The 19,698-nt window shown below is 45.2% G+C and overlaps 1 protein-coding gene across 9 annotated transcripts in view; it reads right to left on the bottom strand.

The window, feature by feature from the left end:
* NEDD4L (NEDD4 like E3 ubiquitin protein ligase) overlaps nt 1-19,698 on the bottom strand; it is a 312,200-nt gene that overhangs the window by 14,327 nt on the left and 278,175 nt on the right. For all 9 annotated transcript variants that reach the window (XM_045527442.1, XM_045527439.1, XM_045527441.1 and 6 more), the window contains 6 exons: nt 19,403-19,461; nt 12,186-12,251; nt 10,266-10,495; nt 8,644-8,765; nt 6,352-6,422; nt 4,652-4,747 (listed from right to left, as the gene is read on the bottom strand). In XM_045527442.1, the coding sequence (XP_045383398.1) occupies nt 4,652-4,747; nt 6,352-6,422; nt 8,644-8,765; nt 10,266-10,495; nt 12,186-12,251; nt 19,403-19,461 (644 nt within the window). The remainder of the gene's footprint in view (nt 1-4,651; nt 4,748-6,351; nt 6,423-8,643; nt 8,766-10,265; nt 10,496-12,185; nt 12,252-19,402; nt 19,462-19,698) is intronic.

Genomic DNA, 19,698 nt, shown 5'->3' with positions numbered 1-19,698 from the left:
GATCAATCACTGCATCACTGGGACCGGGCAGGTGCCATCACTGGCTGTCCCGGTTAGGTGTGAGGCTCACGGGAGCGGGGAGGGCTGGGACGCAAGGCCCAGTGTGGCTGACTCCAGAGCCCGACTCCCTGTGCAGTTTCTCCCGCAGACCTTCCCTTTCTGCCAGTGCATCTGTCTAACCAGAGCCTTGCTGTGCCTTCGCTCTCCCCCACACTTCACACTCCCTAATTTCAGATGTTGCCACCACAGGAGGGGAAGGACTATGTGTCCTCACGACTCAGTGGCAGGTGCCACCTGGTACAGGGGCTGTCAGCCGTAAGTGAGCTCAGAGTGGCAGGGCACGTAATGCAGAGGTGGGGAAGACCCGAGGGGGTCCCCCAACCCTGCCCACCCCTGCAGGTGACGCAGCAGGGCTCTGGCACGGGTCCTGGGCATGCACAGCACTCCCAGGAGGCGGCAGAGACCTGGGGAGGTGGGGTGGCTTTGAGAAGGGACCAGCAGGAAACCAGAGCTGGAGCTGGTGCCAGGACGCAGGCGTCTTCAGCACCTCCTCTCTGGGCAGATCCTGCCACCTTCGTCCACGTCCCACTGCACTGAATGCGCTTCCGCCCCAGCCCTGGCCTCCCGGGCCTGCACCGTCGTCCCTCGAGTCTAGACTCCCGAAGGACCCCACGGGAAGAACGCTACCACGTGCCGGCACGCTGCAGCGCTCGCTAGGCGCGTGCGGCAGGCAGAGAACTCCATTTCTGCAGCCTACCACCGGCTTGAGCGCAAGCCCTCTCTCTTCCTCACGGAGTCAGTGCAACCTCTGAGGATGCACGACCACCACAGAACTGGAGTCCTTCCTGCACCAGATTAAAAGCTTTGGAGTCACACACCTCTCCCTGACCTTCCAAAGACGCTTTAAGCCATTTGTCTGAGAAGGTGGTTAACGGTTTGGATCATACTGGAGTCAGGCAGAGTAAAGGCCTGTCTGCGTTTTCGACTCTGTTTTGGGTGGTGAGTGCTGCTGGACCAACACCCGCCCTGACGTGACCTCACAAACCCGATGGGACCCGGTCTCGGGGGGCTGTCGGCACCTGGAGCCCACCACGGGACACTCCTCCCAGCCCACTGTCCCCGCCGGGCCTTCCGCACCCTCCCCGTGACATCAAAGCCACTGCACGGACAGGACACAGGCATCCGAGTCAACTCTCACCTTCCTGACTTCACATGTCCTTGCTGCATCCATCCACGCCCCCACGGGGACAGTTTCTGCCCTTTCACTCGCTCCCAGTGCTTCTCCACCTTCCTGCTCATCATCGCTCCCTCAGGAACCTTGTTAGATCCCCCTAGTGGCTGCCTCCCTCCATGACATCGTGACAAACAGGCCCTCAGTGCGCCTGCGGGACGTATTCGTGAGGGCCACAGACCGCTGCCTTCTTCCACAACCGGTTTTTGCCTGCTTGGAGGGGTCGATCCTGCTGAGAACCGAACCTCAACCTAGCACGGGCCTGGCCTGGCCTGGCCCTAAAGAACTTTCCGACATAACCAGTGACCACTCTCCCTCCCTCCTGAAGCTTCTAGCGCCTCTTCCACACAACCAAATCAGATGCTGCTTTGCTGAGTGGGGAATAAGGAACTTCTACTTGTTACAGCTCTAAAGAGGCTCCTTCTCTTGGGAGGCTGTGTGCACCAGCACATCGGAATACGGTTTATTCTTCCTGCTTGGCATACGATAATCGTGCAAATGTTGAAATGTCTTCAGTGGAAACATTCCTATTAGGTCCCAGAAACAAGCAGGCCCCAAATTCTCACCAATCAGAAAGAATAGAAATTGCAAATTAATGGTAACAGCTGCAGTTTCATGACACGAAGCAACAGCCATCCAACTTCACAGTCTGTTGTTTCTAATCGGGAAAGGGAAAAAGAAAAAGCTCAGAACACTGCCTGTCCATTTCACCTTGTGGCACTGCCCTTGCTCCCTCTCACTGAGGACACGACTTGCTCTTTTGCCATCAGGCAGGCAGGGGCTTCCTCCCGGGTTAGAGTCAATCGCAGTGCACAGGCGATGGTTTTGCAGAGGGCTGGGGGAGCTGAGAGGCTTGGACAGGCATCATTAGTGCCTGTACTTCCCCATCAACAACTGTACCTGAGTGCCTACCGTGTGCTAGGCACTTTGCTAATGGCAAGTGTACAATGGTGAGACGAGGCCTGGTGTGAGAGACATGAGGCTAAACACGTACTCAGACAGACACAGTCATCCATGGTACACGCCACAAGGCAGGCACGGAAGATGCTCATGGTATAGGTCAAGGGCTGGCATCTTTGAGGAAGGAACGTCTGAACAGGGCATGGGAGGGAGTGCTTCCCCAGCGGGCGCAGCATGAGCAAAGGTCCTGAGGCAGGAGGGAGCTTGCTGTGTCCAAGGAGGCCAGTGGGGCCAGGCCCAGAAAGCACGAGGGCAAGTCTGTGACACGAAACAAGTCTGGAGGAGCAGCAGGCGGGGACCGGCCATGCAGGACCTCATGGGAAAAATTAAGGATTTGGGTCATTATCTCAAGGGCAGCGGAAAGTCCCTGCCTCTGTCATTACAGGAGGCCAAAGTGGATATAAAGAAACCAGTTAGGAGCATACAAGAGAAGATGGCAGCTTGGACTTGGGCGCTGGTCGGGGGACAGAGGGAGAGTGGACAGATGTGAGGGACATTGGGAGGCGCAAGGAACAAGGCTTGGTGATGGGCTGGAGGTGGGAGGTGAGAGGACTATGTGGCTGCTTAACTCACTCCAAATTCCCTCCCAGAGAGCAGAACACACGAGTCCCCTGGCAATCAGGTCCACACTCTTACAAAGGAAGGACAGTGATTTAACAAACTGGGCACCTAATCACCACCTTACTCATCTCGTGGGTCTGTCCTGATTATTGATGACTCTGCCTGATTCTACCCAAAGTCAGAAGAACCCGCAACATTAAATGAGGAGGTTTGGGAATTATTTTTAATGAATATTTGGCATGAACTAAAACGATAATCAGAACCTTTATTAGAAGTCTACTGAAAATCCAAACATCCTGTGTTTGGTTTTCACTTTCTAAGTGGAAACGCTTACATTTAGCCAACTAAGGAAGGTTTCCCAGATCACTTGCTTCTAACTTCGGCACTGCCAATAATTTTCTGAGATGTGTTATTTAAGGTGGTCAGATGGTTTTCTATAAGTGGAGACACAGAGACGTTTTGCGTATTTGACACACACGACTGACTTCAAGTCTTCCTTGGTTCTGTTTCTATTCCTCCCTTCATATGTTAAAAATGAAGGGAAGACGGTGCCAGGATAACTATCCATGTCTTATCCTTTGAAAACTGGCTGTTAAGACACTTCAATAGAGTCTAGCTTAAAAATAAGGATCCGCTGAGAGTCAACTAATTTTGTTTTCTCGCACTTAGGACTTCTATTACTTACAACACTATTAACGTCTTTTAAAAAAGTAGGCAGCACCACTCCTTCACGTGCTCAGTAAGCATTTAGTAGGCATCAACTACACGCTGAGTGCTGGACACACCCAGGACCCCAGGGGGCTTATGGTGCACGGCTGTCCGTACCTGGAGGGCAGCAGGAGCAGAGGGGATGGGACGGAGACCGCATCGGTGTGGAGGGGGCACGGTGCAGCCAGCAACGCGCACCGAGGCAGCTCTGGAAGCAGCGCTAGGGCACGCGCGGTCGGGGAGGTGAGAGGTGGGCAGTGTCGGGTCATCGGGGCTCTGGAGCCACGCTCGCAAGTTCTCACTTACGCTGAAGGTCACAAGACAACCAAGCGGAAGAACTACACGTTCAGGTCTGCGTTTCAGAAACATTCCCTATGGGGGCACACGCTCGGGGGCGTCAGAGAACAGACTGGGAAGGGGAGCGAGAGAGGGAACGAGGTGGCCGGCAGGAGGCTGTTACAGCAACAACCAAGAAACGAGCGGAGCGTGAACCAGGGGAGTGTGAACAGGGACACCAGAGGGACAGCGAATCCACAGGACAAGGGGCTGGGGAGACAGCACGACGACAGAGGGAGGATTCCAAGGAGACACCCAGGCTTTGGGTGGGAGGGGCCGGTGGCAGCACAGCAGACGTGGGGGCTGGGAGGAGGACACGCTTGGCTGTAGCACTGGGACCCCTGGGCCTTTCGGGAGAAGCGGTTTAGGAGTCAGACCCGGGACACGTGGAGCCTAGAAGGCGGGTGTGGGCTGGAGACGAGGGCTGCTGCTGAGCGGAGCAGAACCCTAACATGGGGGGAGAAACCAGCGCCTCTCAGCACCACCCACGCTCGGGCACGGATTGACATCGATACATAAACAACCACCTAAGTCCTAAAGAACCTAAATTCTAAAAGCGAGGCACAAATGAAACACTCACATTTGGATTTACTGCGGATTAGAAAGAGGCGCTAGTCCTTGCCCCAGAGGCCTCTCAGAACTGTATGACTTTGCGGGAAGAAAGGGTTGTGCTTTTTTGCGGGGGGACAGTGGCTTTCTGACACGGCAGGAAGGTCCTGCTACAGTAAGCTGATAGTTAACATCTAAAGCTCCTGGTGGTTGTTTTTAATTGTCCAGCAAAGTTGCATCACAGCCTATGAAGAAAAAAACATCCTTTGAAAGGCGGAGAAGAGCTCTGGGGTTACCCGCACGTACCTGTCCGAAGTTTTCTTCATCTATACAGAACATGAGGTCCAGCTCAGTAGGGTCGTTTTCTAAGATCCATTTCAAAGAGTTGTAATATTCACTGTCCTATAGAGATGACACAGAAATTAAAATTAAGCAGTTTTTCCCCCAAATGCAAACCTGTTTCACTTCTTTCCAATGTCAGAATTCTCAAAAATTCCATTCCTCACTAACGTAAGGTTTCCTGCTCCACCCCAAACTGAATCTTCCTCTTTAAAACACAAACAAACAAAAAACATTCTGCCGGTAAGAGGGGTCTGCAGCTGAATCCTGTCCTCTGGGGAGCACCGTGGAGGGACCCTACCCTGATGGGGGGCAGAGCTGCCACGAGCCTCACTGCTGCACAGAACTTAACAGGCAGAGACGATACACTGCCTGTCTTTACAGAGTGGAAATATCAGAGTGAAACAGGAGGGATAGGGAACGTTCTACCCAAATGCCAGGGTTTTAAGCTATGCCCTTTTCTGAGCTTGTGCTGCTCTCTGCAAGTTAATTTAAGCAAAAAGGGCACCTGCTCTGACTTCAGAATCCAGAGCAGGAGGCGGAAGTGCCCTCAGCTCCCCTCTCTTTTCAGGCCCAGGTCTCTCCTCTAAAAAGGGAAAAAATATGTGCACTGTATTTAAAGCACGAGCTGCCAGCATGTCATATAAAATTAGCCTCTAAGAGACACGCGTATGCTCCTAGCTTCCTCATTCTACCGTAACAGAAGCAGGAGGTGAGAGCTGGAGAGAAAGCCGAGGTACCACGGACGTGCAAACCCACCCCTCCAAGATCCACAGCAGCAGTGGGTTCGGGGCACTGCCAGCCGCCTCCTCCCCTTCACACAATGGGGAGCAGAAACACCGGTCAGTGTCGGTCAGTGCCAACGACGCAGGTGCTTTCTCACTCAAGCGACAGAACACCAAAGTAGAGCTGCAAAGACCCCAAATGGACAAAGACGCTTCCCGCTGGCCTCGGGCGTGCGCCGGCACACGGGCAAACACCCTCCCACCCCAGGGGTAGATGGCGGGGTACAGGGAAGTTAAAAGAAACACAGAAGCAAGAGCATATTAAGAAAAGAACTCCACTTTTTGTTTTTATAGGAAATCCTTTCAACTCTGAAACGGTCCGTGGAAGTAAAATTTAGTAAGTTAAATGCAACGTCAAAACTCAGGCCACTTTTTGGAGAACTTCTCATAATGTTTACTTCCTCGCTCTCCTATCCTGCAGGTCACTTGCCCTTCCACGTCCCGGATGACTGTGTGATATTCTTATTGTTTTGGCCTTTGTCTCTGCCATTTTTAGGTGGTCAGAAAACAGAGACTCACCCGCTGTCCCTCTGTTTTGTGACACTCAGTACGAGCAGTGTTGCATGGAAAACACAGGCTACCATGAGGGCCCCAGCTGTCCCTTGATTTCGTGTGTTCACACAAGTCTGTGCCGGGTCAGCAGCGGTGACTGAGACGTGGGTGTGTCCACCCTAAGTGCCACAATTCTAGGAAATGTGAACAATGATTTGCTCATGACCAAAATGAGGGCGATCAGTTAACGTCTCAGTGAAATGCTCCCTGCTGTGCGTATCGAATGACAGCACCGTGACAACCACCGTGACTGCAGACACGGCCTCCGAGACCTCCCCGCGAGGCGCCAGTGCCCCACAAGTGGCCCGAGTGGGACCCGGACTTACTCACCACAGACTCCATGTCATTCAGAGTGATCTGCTTTCCCAGCATCATCTTGTAAAATGGTCTAATGAAGAAACCTGAAATACGGGAAAAACTGGGTTTAGTTTTTAGTCTCCGATGATGCTTGTATCAAAGCATGAGAGAAAGGCTTAACCTGCTCTCAACCTGAGTGAGAAACCAGGGAGGGACGGCCGAGGGCCTTCTGCAGTAATGCCACGGACGGGAGGTGAGGCCTGGTCCACGGAGAGTTTGGGGTGTTCCCTGAGGGCAACGGGGAGTCAATGACAAGCCAGGGGAAAAGTCCATCTGTGTTGCGGTATCACTGCTTGGACAGTGATGGGGAGAAAACACCAGAAGGGGACAGCACTGAGAAGTGCGTGCAATCTCCCAGGCACGGCAGATGCCTTGGCGGGGCCACGGCATGGGGACAACTCTGCCACCACGCAGGTGTCCCACAGGGGCCATCACTTCACCTGGTCCAAAGGCAGGTTGGCATCACATGCTGCCTCCCGTGGGTGCCGTCCCACCAGACCTAGCAACTCAGGCTTGTGGTCCCCCTCCCCCCTCACCCCCCAGGCGCCAGTCTTCTCAGCACAGGCCAGGCTCCCTGGCTCGGCGTGGCACCAGGGCTGCAGACTCTGCCAGACTGTAGTGTCTGCAGAAACAAAAGCATGAAGCCGACCACAGGGAGCAGTGGGCAGGGGTGCAGAGTGCGCCCTGCGGGACCCTGAGACACGCTGACCAGGCTCATCTGCGTGCATCCTGGCTCTCAACTCCGCGATTCCTGGCTTACACGGTGCTCATCGTTGTGGGGGCCACTTCAGCTGCCTCCTGGACTCCCCCATTTGCACCTGTGTCTATTCACACCCTCCGTGAAGGACTTGGCCTCTCAGGCCGGTCTGCAATCCTCTCAGCCGACCCCAGCCTGAGCGCTCCAGTGCCACTCCACCGATGCTGGTGACAGTGCCACCCCACCCACCCTGGTGACAGTGCCATCCCACCCACCCTGAAGACTCCCCTGAGCCACATCAGTTTCTCCTCTGAGTACTCACTGCGTTCCCTTCTGCTCAGACACTATCCCTGTGATTCTTCTGTTTTTTTGTTTTTATCTTGTCCCATTAAATATAAGTTTAGTGAGGTCATATCACATCTTATTCTTCACTATATTCCCCCCTAGCAACTAACAGTGTCTTCTCACTTGGCAGAAGGTAATAAACTGACATTCTTCTAAGAAGGGTGAAGTAAATTTGAACTGGCTGAAATAATCTATGGCATGAGGCCAATGCTGCAAATTAAAATATATTCACACTCTACGCATGCAAAGAGTGAGTGCAGTTTCCTTCTGGTCGGAACAAGGCACTTACTCCCTGCCCCCTAAAAATAAAGTATGGAAATCAGAGCATCAAAATCAGTTAGCAATTAAGAGTAAAAATACATTAAAGGGGAAAGGACAGAGGGTATATTGATTATTTATTGGGATAGCTAAGGCTCCATAAATGCAATTAATATATTATTTCCCTGGAGATATCTTTCTTGTTAGCAACTGCAATGTCAATCTCTGTGTCTTCTGTCTTCAACCACTGTACCCCCTAAATTACTAAAAAATATTTTTTATTCTTTTTCCTCACTGATGATTTCTGTAGTGTTTTCTTAAGGGCGCTAGTTTTGAAATGACCAAATCCATTAAAAGTCTCTATTATAAATAAGCTGAAAGATACTGCCAGGTAGGGGGTTTGATTTCTAACGTCCAAGGTTAGAATCACTTGAAATTCTTCCAGGATTTATATGCTTTAAATAAGAACAGAATTATTTTGTGTCATCTGTTTCAGAGTTAACCTTAGCTGAGTTGTAATATTACTTTGAAATTAGTCTGTTCACATTAGAAAAATAATAATTTGGGGACAAACGGAACAATGACAGGATATTGGATGGATTAGATAATTTTAATTAACTTTTCAATTAGCTTTTCCATCTGTCACCAAATCTAGCTCTCCCTAAAGTAAAGCTATTCCAGAAAACATACAAAATGTATAAATACAGAACGTTCTGTGCTTTACACTTAAGTTTTTCAAAAAGATTTTAAAGACTGTAGACACTATGTGTGCAGGACCCACATTACGATGACACCAGGGAAAAGCACCTCCACTGTGGGTAAAATACAAAAATACTTCATTGAATTAAGGAGAACCAGTGATGCACCTGCTTAAAAATCTATGCTATGAAAGACAAGACACCTATTACTGAACGGCAAACAGCACTGGCGTATTTTTATCACTTTGAGACTTTTTAATAACTCACCATCTAAGAGTTTCCCGTGAAATACTGCCAGACCCGCAACTCTTCCAATGAAAGTGAAATAGGACAAATGATCTTCATTACAGAGGCCTGAATTGGGATTGATCTGAAGGGTGTAGTTGTCCCTTTTGGGGAGGAAGAGAGAAGAAAAGCCCAATCATATTTTCAAATAAGAAACGCAGGAATTGGAATTTTGCTCTGCCGCCTGTCACTCAACCTTCACACAGTGCCCCACAAACATTCTGTACCTAGTGGGAAAAGGTGTAGGCTACAAATAGAAAACACCACTAACCATTTGCTCAGCCCGTTTTTGTGACTGACCATGGAGGTCCACTAGACTGATGCATATGCCCTAGAAAGTAAGTTAAGCTATAAGAAACTGCTGATGTTTTAACTATTTTTGACCTTAAAAGTGTCTTTCATGTATACGGTTCAGCCAAGTGTCTTTAAGATGAGAAACCCCACATAACAAAATGGCCGTGCAGGGATTCCTGATGACATGCGTACTTTAGGTCGTCTCTGTGACAGAGGAACATCAATTCCTTCTGGAGGCTTTCAGTTTGGGCATAAGATCTTTTCCTGCTGGTCCAACCCTTGGTCTGTCTGACAACTACTCTGCCCTGAAAAGGCCTCAAGGGCTTTGGGAACAGGATACGACTAACTCAACAATGCAAACCTCCAAATGTTTTGGTGTGTCCAGTGGTCCCCCTCCCTTTAACCGCACAGTTGTGAGCACCGGCTGTTTTCATACTGGGCTCCACGGACGGGGGGCATCTTTGGGAATGTGGGTGAGAGGTGAGGATCTTGCCTCCCTACCCTGCCCTCTCCTTCAATGGTTTTTATCAATTTTACATGGTGGGCTTTCTCATGGGACTCAGTAACAATGACAACAAACAAATTGGGCAATTCCTGGCTAAGGCAACTGGGAAGGATGTAGAGGCTGCCTCCCAAAAGAGCCCCCACAAAATGGCAGCAAGTGGCAGGTGTGGGCGAATCTACAATCCCTTAGAGCCCAGCACTGACAGCTACTCCACGGGGGCCTCAGGTGTAGCCTATGCCCTGGAGGACCCACAGCCTAGGGGAGGAACAGCTGGCCTTGAAGCAGCCAATGTTTGACGGCCGAGAAAGCAGTTTAATCTGCCTCAGTCTCCAGGCCTGGCAATGAAGAAATATTAACTCATGGGGGAAATTGGTTCTTCCCTATAGCACAAGGGCACGGTTCTTTGCGTCCTCAAGCATGGGTCCTCAAAGTCCTCGTAATATGCTTTTAAGAAGTGTGACTTCAGAAACCATTCTTGCTCATAAAAGAACTTTCCCCTAACTTTAATACTGACAAATTCTCATCTTGCATTAAAGTCATGTTACAAATGAAAATTGCCTTTTGTTCCTTACCATAATTACCCAACCCATTTTCAATTTCAATTCCACGAACCAGACAGACGAGAGCATGATCAATGTGAGGGGTTCACAGAGTACATTATTTCACCATGCAGAGTCAGAACCTGCTCCAAACCGGGGGGGGGGGGGGGGCGGGGGGGGTGAGACTGAACTCAGCAGCACTACTCCGTCTCGCGGGGAGAGCGCTTCTCCTGCCTCCACTTTCCCAGCGCGCTCCGTGTACTCACGTTGCAGAGTACTCGAAGAGGCCATAGTAAGGGTTGAACATCTCTTTGGACAGTAAGAAGAACCACTCTCTGGCCACACCGCCATAGTCAAGACCTTTCTCCGACTCAAATTCAATCCACAGTCTAGCTTTTAAGACATCTGGTCTTTTCACAGACATGATTCTCCGATAGGACTCTTCAAATATGTTATTTCTGTGCAGTTTCATTTCAAACCTATTTGGAATATCAGCCTACACAAAAGAGAAGAAAAGCACATAATCATAAATATCCATCTCACTTCCTAATAAAAAAAAATAACAAAGGGTAGAAATGATGGCAGTCTTCAAATAAATGAGCAGTGACGAATGGTTCCAGCTGACACTCTCGCCTTTGTGGGGTTCCCTAGCACAGACAGGAAGCCTCGCTGTGTCACGATGGGACACACAGCATCCCCCGGCAGCTGCTCAGGCTGACTCAGCGGCTCTGCCGAGGAGGAGAAACTCATCCTCGCCCCCTTTTATAAACAACTGTGGGCATTAGCCACCAACAGCAACCGAAATTGAGTCAACTCTACATGCTGTTCCAGTCAAGGAAAGAGACTCTAGCCCAGATAACTAAAACCTGTAAATAATCCCCACCCGGCCAGGTTGGGACCACGCTCAACTCTGGCAGGGACTCCAGGTAGTAGATACGATCCACGATGCCTAATGTCAATTTTGTTCCCGTGGGGAGTGGGACCCTGACCATGCCAAGTTTGGGGAAAGCATCCCAAAGTCCCTAGTTCATTGACAGGAAATCAACATTACACTTGACTGAGGTGGTGAGAACCGTCTCCAGGCAAGGTGAGGTCCCGGGTTGGACCCTGCCTGCTGTCAGGAAGGATCTGCAGAGACAGTTTCCAGGCAGAAGACACGGTAGTGTGAGTGCCACAGAGTGAGACTGGGACGAAGTCATCGCCTTTACCAGGGGATACGACTCACAAATAAACACTAGGATTTCGTGTGTTCGAATTTGAGTTTTGAAGGCAGAGAATCAGTTCAAAAGTGGTTATTCACAAGCTACTTGAATTTGGACTTGGGAACAGAGAACAGAGCCCCAAAGTGAGAGCAGAGACCACGCCCGATCCAGAGAAGACACTCAGGACAGGACGAGACCGTGGGAAGGGGACAGGAGGGCGGTGGCAGCGCACAGGCGAACTGGGATGGGCTGAATGGCCGTGGGGTCTCTCCCTTCCCCAACGGTGCAACCCCAGTGGTTGAGCAAACAGGAGAAAACTGCTAAAACCCACGCTAGGGAGGTAGAGTCAGAAAGTAAAGTAAAGCAGAAGGCATAATGTGGAAGAAGTTGGGGGTGGCATGTCAGCAGAAAATAGAACACTGTGATTTAAAACGTTGACTATAACAATCTCATAGGTCTCAGTTTTAAATTGCCAGTGAGAATTGTACTCAGAAAATTACATGTGGACCTAATACTGCCAATTATTATACTTAAATATTATAAACTTTATATTACAAATATAAATGTTATGGTTAAAAACCATACTTTTGAATTTACAGGAAAGATTTCAACAATTTTCTAACTAGGGTCTAGGTTTTAGTAAGTAGGATAACCACATATAATTGCAGGGGCCTCCCCAGATTTTTTTGACTAGCGTCCTGAATTATTTTACATTTCATAAAAATCATTTCTGTCTTTTTACGTATTACATAAGAAATTACCCTTGAGGTGATTTGATATGTAATACTGAGTTCATCTTCACTTACCATTTCTGTTAAAAAGAAAATTCAGATTGAAGATCCAGGTGGATCAAAGTGCAGGGGGAAAAGGAAGGTAATATTTTTAGTACACATATAAAAGTAACAAAACAAGTTGTTCTCACTGAAGTAACTTTGGTAACTTGCAAATGACTACAACACATTTTTGGAAGATGTGATTACTCACAGGTTTCTTTAATTTCTTCCTAAAGTAGTCATATTTCTGCTTAAATTCTCTGGAGTAAGGAACAGCCTGGAAGATAAATTTATAAATATAGATAATGCAAACAATACACTTGAAATTTCACATATACTGAGCCAACATTGAGAGAATTTCATGAATCATAAACATTAAAAATTCACCCTTCATATTATCCACAGAAGATGTACACAATGTCCACAAGCACATGGGGGAGTCCTAGAACTGATCAGGGATATCAGCAGTCAATGGAGCTTGCACCCTTGAAAACAGCTACACGGATGTTCAAGAAATTATTTAGGGGTATGCCGTGCAAACTAAGCATGCTTTTCATGTAACTGCAGCAAGAATATGAGGCAGGGTGAGATTTTTTTTGTCTATAGTTTAGATAAGTTATTGGCTATGATACTTTACACACAACCCAAAATGACCTATAATGGTCATTTTGAAAAGCCTCATCTTTGTGGGGAGCAGAAAGGGACACTCTGAATCAAGGAACACAACATCAAGTAGACGGCATTCTTGAAAAGTTTCCAATTTAGATTTTGGAAGGTTTGTCCCTTAATATTTAGTGGTTTTTGGCAAGGATTTCTTTAAATATCAAATGCCTTATCTATAAAATAGAGTGATGGAACCAGGTGTGGGCTCAGGAACTGAGTTAACCATAATTATTGGAAAGTTCTGATATCTCTTTAGGCAAAAAAAAAAAAAAAAAAAGAAACATTTTAATGTAGTCACTTAATCTTTATTTGCTATGTTGTAAAGTAGTTTATAATGTCTTAGAGTCAGAGCCCTGACTTTAAGCTATGGAAAAAGCTTGCAGTATTTTTTATGAAGCAAAAAGGACTGATTTCTGCATGCACACAGACGGAACTATGACAGTCTCATACTCAGAGCAACTCACTGCTTTTTATGAATTTTGGTAGACAATACTTCTGATATCATTTTGGACTAATAAAATATACTGATCCTTAGTAAAATGTCTCCAGACTCCAAACCCTATACCTTTTACCATGCTTATTTATTCTTGACAGAAAGAGAAGAAATAGACGAAAAGCTTCCATTCTTCATACTGCTTTAAGACATGATTACACAAGTAACTGAAAACAAAACAAGCAACCACTCTTACAGAAAATCGTGTCAGTGTTTTGCTTTGTAATTTGAGAGCAATAAAGACATCATCCTTATATATCTTAAGAACACTCTAAAGAAAATGTATACTGCCTATGGTCCGTTCTTAGTTTTTAAGCCAGTCTTCATTTGACTTTCCATTCAACACTGATTTGACCACATATTCTAATTGTTTTGGGCAGTAGGGGGGTGAACCTGCACCCTTCTGATTTCAAGAGTGTTCTTTTCTAAGCACCAGAGGAGGCAAGGAAAGCTTCATCTTTCTCTGTTGTGCCCCTTTTCATAAAAGGACTTGTTCTGGAAAATTTGGATTCAGTCAAAAGGCTACACACAAGGATCCAAAAGGCCACAGGTGGCCCCCAAGGGTGGGTGCAGGTTCCCCACCCCTTTCTGATTCTTGGCAAGGCACAAACTTTGTCAATACCAGGACAATCACCAAAATATGGAAAAGAATATGTTGTTCTGATGTAAGCTAATAAAGATATGTTTTTTGGTTTGCCAACAGCAAATCCCATCACAAACTAGGGTTTCCCCTTAAGTTTATTTCTCACTCTTTGGTGTTCATTCACTGATTCATTCAACACATATTTCTTGAGCACCTACTCTGTGCAAGGCATTTTGAGTGCTGGGAAAATAACGGTAGATAAAAAGCAAAGGTTTCTTTCCCAGTCCCCTCCTGGAGCTTATGAGCTGTCGGGACCAACAGGAAATGAGAAATAAATGAGTAAAACAATGACAAGGAGCTCCTGTGGGGTTATTTCAGAGGAGCTGGCCAAGGAAGGCAGCTCTGAGCAGAGACCAGAGTGAGAGGAGGGGACAGACCACAGCACAAACAGGGTGCTACGTCCCGAGGAGGGAGAGCCTTTGGCTGATGCTGTAGCTGTAACTATGATGGAGGGAATTAAACTGAAGAAATGACCTCCTTCCATTCTCTCACGCCAGCTTTACAAGACCTGAATTCTAGGGAAGACCCTACCGCCAGCCCACTCTGCAATGCGAGGTCTCCAGTAAGCAATTTCTTCAGTTAAGTAGGATGTGACGAGATGCATAAATCTGACTAGACTCTTCCATTTCCAAAATCTGTGATTCCCAGCAATTAGTTTTTGTTTTTTCCCCGCTGAAAATGGTAGGGAAAAAAGCTTAAACATTCAACAGTATATGTATGTTCAACTGTCTTAAATGACACATTCCCCAAGGAAGATATTTCAAAACGGTCCCTCCCGCCCCCCTGCCTGTGACTTCCATTCTCTTGCCTGCCTCGAAACCCACAGGTGCTGAGCAGGTGTGGGTGGGAATCAAATGCTGAGGTATTTCTGGTCTTTCTTCTGCGGAATGATGCATGAAAACTGAAAAATCATTACCTTCCTCCCATACTTATCTTTTCTGTCTAGAGGTAGTTCTCACAATAGAACGAGAAGAGTACGTTTGTATATTCTCCTAAAAAGATTCCAACAACAGACTGGGACACACAAAACTCCTACAATGCAGCTTCTGAAGAGACTTACATGTATATTTTATTGGACTGGACAGTCCAAGTTATCTGTTCCCTCTTGAAAATCTGGCATCTCATTTTCTCACAAGCAGTTTAACTTGTAAAATAAGCCTATCTGCAAAATTAACATGTCTGTTGATTAAAAAGCCTTTTGCTCTGTATTAAATATGAGTTCTTGTTTGTCCAGAACGTCAGCGTGCTTTATTGTGCAAGTTGGGCCTACATGTCATCATTGTCCAGATGATACTGGAGCTCCTTGGACAGAGGTCTCATGCCCAACATGAGAACACTGGCGATGCCAACACGTTTGGGGCTCCCGTCCTTGACTCTGACGCTTGCAGAGACTGTCGGCAACACAGTTACCTCCCTGAGCTTCTGAAAAGCTGCTGATAATAACATCTGCCTATCTTCGCAAGGGGATTGCTGTGGGTATCAAATCACGTGATTATAAAGTTCTTGGAAAAGCGAAAGTGTTACACGAACATGAGATGGTACTAGTTCATGACCAGCAGCATGCATGGAGAGCACTTAATAAATGCTGTTAATGGTGCTGTTATATAGAGAGTTTACTGACTTGTAATGCTGCAAGCTGAGCTACCAGAAAAAGGTCCCCTCTATGTAAAAATATGTGGGCATGCCAGACCAACTTGAGTATTTTTAAAACTTGGGAAAAAGAGAAACTCTAGGTACCAAAAGAAAAGACTCAAAATTAGAGAATTAAATGGGCGCTGGACCTAGACACATAGGTGCTTGGGTTTGTGTTTTAATCCTCCCGAGGACACAGAACGTGGCCTTCTGTCTATATGACCTAGAAAGAACAGAGTACCCTGCTTAAAACTTAACATCTGACAAGAGGACAAGAAAATTCTACCCACCGGCCCAGGGAAGTTGCAAGAAAGCTTACCTTCTGTCCAGGACCATAAATGGAAGAAAAACAAAAAGAAACAGACCTGTAATAAAGCCATACTCCAAGCCTCTACCAAAGTGAGTATGAGGTCCACAGTTATACTAATAGGAAGTGCATGAATCCAAGCCAAGAAGTTAATGGTAAACACAGGTCAGGACTTAGAAAAGCCCCATAGGAAAAAAACCAAAGATGTGTGTGCGTGCTCACTCTCCCTCTTGCATGCACACACTTGCACAAATTATAAACTGAACTAGGCAATACGCTACCATTCAGGAGAGTCTATAGACATAACAAATGGGAGATTTGTTATGGGCCTATCTCCTAGGCCCAGAGATAATAATCTGAAAGAGGCTATTTAAAAAACAAGTATTTAAAAAATGCTAAAGAGATGACAGAATTAAAAAAAAGGAAAGAACAGGACAGAATAACTATAATACAACACAAATTTTAAAAGACCAATTAGAACTTTGAGTAATTAAACATAGTCACTGAAATAATAAACATAATGAACTGATAAGGATATTATAAGAAAGCTCAAGAAAGAACTGGAAGAGCCGAGTAATAACTCATAATATAGTAATGAGAGAGAGAGAATATGAAAGTTAAGAGACAAGTAAGATAGCATGAAAGTGAACCAAGTACCCAATAGGAGTTACAGAAACAGATAATCAGAGAAAAGTGGGGAAAATGCAGTATATAATGAAATAATAGCTAAGAATTTTATAGAACAGAGGGAAGACATGATCTTCATATTAAAGAATCATGAGTCCAAAGCAGAATAAACAAAGAGAAATCCACACACAGATACATGATAGTGAAATTGCAGAACATCTAAGACACAGATAAAAATTCAAAATCACCAGAGAAAAGAGCAATTCACCTACATAGTAACAACAATTAGACTGACAGCAAACTTCTCCTCATCAGGTATGAAGGCCAGAAGACATGTAGGAATATCTCCAAGTACTGAAGGAAAATAAGTTAACTGAGAATTCTATAATCAGCTGAGCTTCAAAGACTAAGAGACATCGGTCACCACTCTCAGACTCACTCCAAGTGCTGCTGGGCAGAGGTCCCCACACCTGAGTAGGCAGTGGATCCCTGGGGGGCTTCTTAGAATAAAGATTGTCATACTTACTCTCAGAGCTGTGGATTCAGTAGGTCTGGGATAGGACCTGAAAACTTGTATTTCTAACAAGTTCTTAGATGATACTGATACTGTTGGTCATCAGAACACACAGTGACAATCAGAAACAGTGCTGCGCTCCATTAAGAAAAAAACTTCACCCAGAAAACAAAAATGGATAAAAGAATCAATGGTGGGCAAACAAATTTATTTACATATAGGTAAAATTAAATCAGCACTGACTGTTGGGGAAATAAGATAAACTATTAATGACTATTTGGAAAGTCTAAAGATAAGGTAGCTTTAAAATTCTGCCCAAGAGTGACACGGAAAATGGGGGTGGGAAGAATAGCAATGAAGCTCCTTGTGGTCTGATGTTATCCTGGAAGAAAGTGGAGAGTGATTAATTTTTCCCTGAAGTATGTGGGCTAAAAAGTTTAACGTGAGCACTGAAAGAACAGAAAAGTACAGCTGGCAAGCATGTACAAAAAAATAGAAGAAAATAAAGGGTACTCTATCAATCTAACAGAAGGCAAGAAAGGAGAAAAAACATCACAAGAAAGAAAAAGATAAACTAGACAAACACTAATGAAGAAAGAAAGCGAATGTAGTTGTATCCATCTCAGACAAGACAGAGCAACAGTCACCATGGAAACTTGGACACAACTCTCTTGACTAGATCAAATAATGAGAGAAAACAGTAACGAGAATATGGATAACTGGAACACTACCAGCTTGATCTCACGGACAGATCAAGAACTATATATCCAACCAAAGACATGATACACATTCTTTTAAAACACACACAAAAAATTTACAAGAAATGACCAAGACTCCAAGGAAGTTTCAAATATCTAATAATAAATATTCTGTAGATAATATTCTCTGACCACAATGCAAAAGAATTAAAAATCAGTAAGAAAGGACAGGCAAAAATCATTTCATACTCCCAGAAACTAAAAAAGCACATTTGAATTTATAAATTAAGGAGAAAAATCAAACGAAAATTGCCAAAATATGTAGACATTTTGATAATAAAGGCCAAATGTCTACACTAAGTTGATAATTACCTAAATATACACACTCCTATTGAAAGCAATGTCACTAACAATAATAATAAAAGAGGAAACAAGGCTCTTTCATTAATAGAAAACAGAAAGAAACAGATATTTCTTGGGGGTAAATCTACCTCGATTTATGATGCTAAACAATTTTAAACAATAATTAATAAAAACCGGCAGTGTTTGAACAAAGGTAACTGATACATGACAGAAATATTTGAAAAGGCTTCAAAAGTCTTCTGCCATTTGAAAACAGCATGATTTTTTGAATTTACCTATGTTTCTAATGATGTAGAAGGGAAAATACTACTCTATCAACCAACTGGGACTATGAATATATATATCAAAAGGAAGCCATCATATCACAGTAAGGCAGAGTTTTTTAAGGCTACATAAATGAAAAAGTAGTTAACTGTTTTAAGCCAGGTATTACTGGGTACTCTGCCCAGAAAAACCACCAAAGTAGCTAAACAAATTCCACACACAAATCCAAGAAGTAACAAAAGGAGTGTTAGTTATCCATGCACATCTGCAATGTTAGTATTTTTTAAGTTTTCAAATGAACATACCTTAATTCAAAACATAATCTGAATGGAATCAGATTAAAGCCATGAAATGGGTACTTTATACCTATAGACTTCTTAGCTCAGCATGTGATAAACCAACTTTAGTTCCTTTTATTCCTCTAGTTTCTTAAAAGAACCCCAAATCTGCAATCTTCTGCTAATCCCATTACATTTTCTATAATTCCAAATTATCTCCTCCCACTTGTACAACCACTGACAGCCGTTGCTGATGTGCCACCCTCAGCAACGTGGGCTCATCCTAAAGACTCATCCCCAGGTGTTATGATACCAAGTGTCTGCTGCTGCTACGTGGGACAGTGGGAGCCCCACTTCTTACGAACACAGCGTGCTGCAGTCTTTTAGGAGGTCACTATGATGACATGTCAGAACTGATAATTTTTCCACCCAGCACATGTGAGGGGGACTGTGAGAAAGTTAGTGGGTCAGCAGAGTAAGAGATTCTGAACTCTGCCAGCTCCCAAAGCTAGCTACACCTTCACCCAAACATCTATGGATTTCTAAAGCTGGAAAAGATTTAAATTTATGAGCATGCATTTACCATCCCTGGCCTAAAGAGATGACAAAACTCTACAAATATGGCGCTTGGCTTTGCTTCGTACAAAAAACAAGGGAGGAAATTTTGATTATACTTTTAATCTATTCTTTTACAATGGAGAAGGTAAAAATGTTTAATTCTGCCATCATTATCAAACCATTTCTTTTCCTTTATAATGAAAGGGCTCCCAAAAGGCACACACAGCTGTACCTCACCTGGAAGCTTCCATAAGGAGAAGATGGGAGTAAAGTTTAACCATTCAATAACACCAGTCCCTTGGCATCAGTTATCAGTAATATACAAGAAATGCATGTTTAGAGGCAACCAAAATCTTATACTAAAGAGCCAGAACTTGAGAATACTGACCGGACCAGTAATAGCTGGGTTCTGCAGTCTTGGGTCTTCCCATTGGGTAATTTTGCTATCTGAAAATGTTTAAAAAAAAATTAGCACATTAGTTCATATCTAGTCTATGTAAATAATATTTCTGAAAGAAGTATTTCTGGATTCTTCAAAAGCTGTCCATAACCCCCCCCCCCCACAAAAGATAACTTAGTTATTTCAGAGTTAGAAGGTACTATGGTCTAGTATGGCAGGTCTCCCTTACACTGTTTAGTTAAAAACACTGAATCAAAAATGCACAACTGAAGTAGAAGTAAAAC

Source organism: Lemur catta, chromosome 16, assembly GCF_020740605.2.
Source record: "Lemur catta isolate mLemCat1 chromosome 16, mLemCat1.pri, whole genome shotgun sequence".
NCBI lineage: Eukaryota > Metazoa > Chordata > Mammalia > Primates > Lemuridae > Lemur > Lemur catta.
The sequence above is the reverse complement of the archived record's forward strand: the minus strand, read 5'-3'. Positions and strand labels throughout refer to the sequence as shown.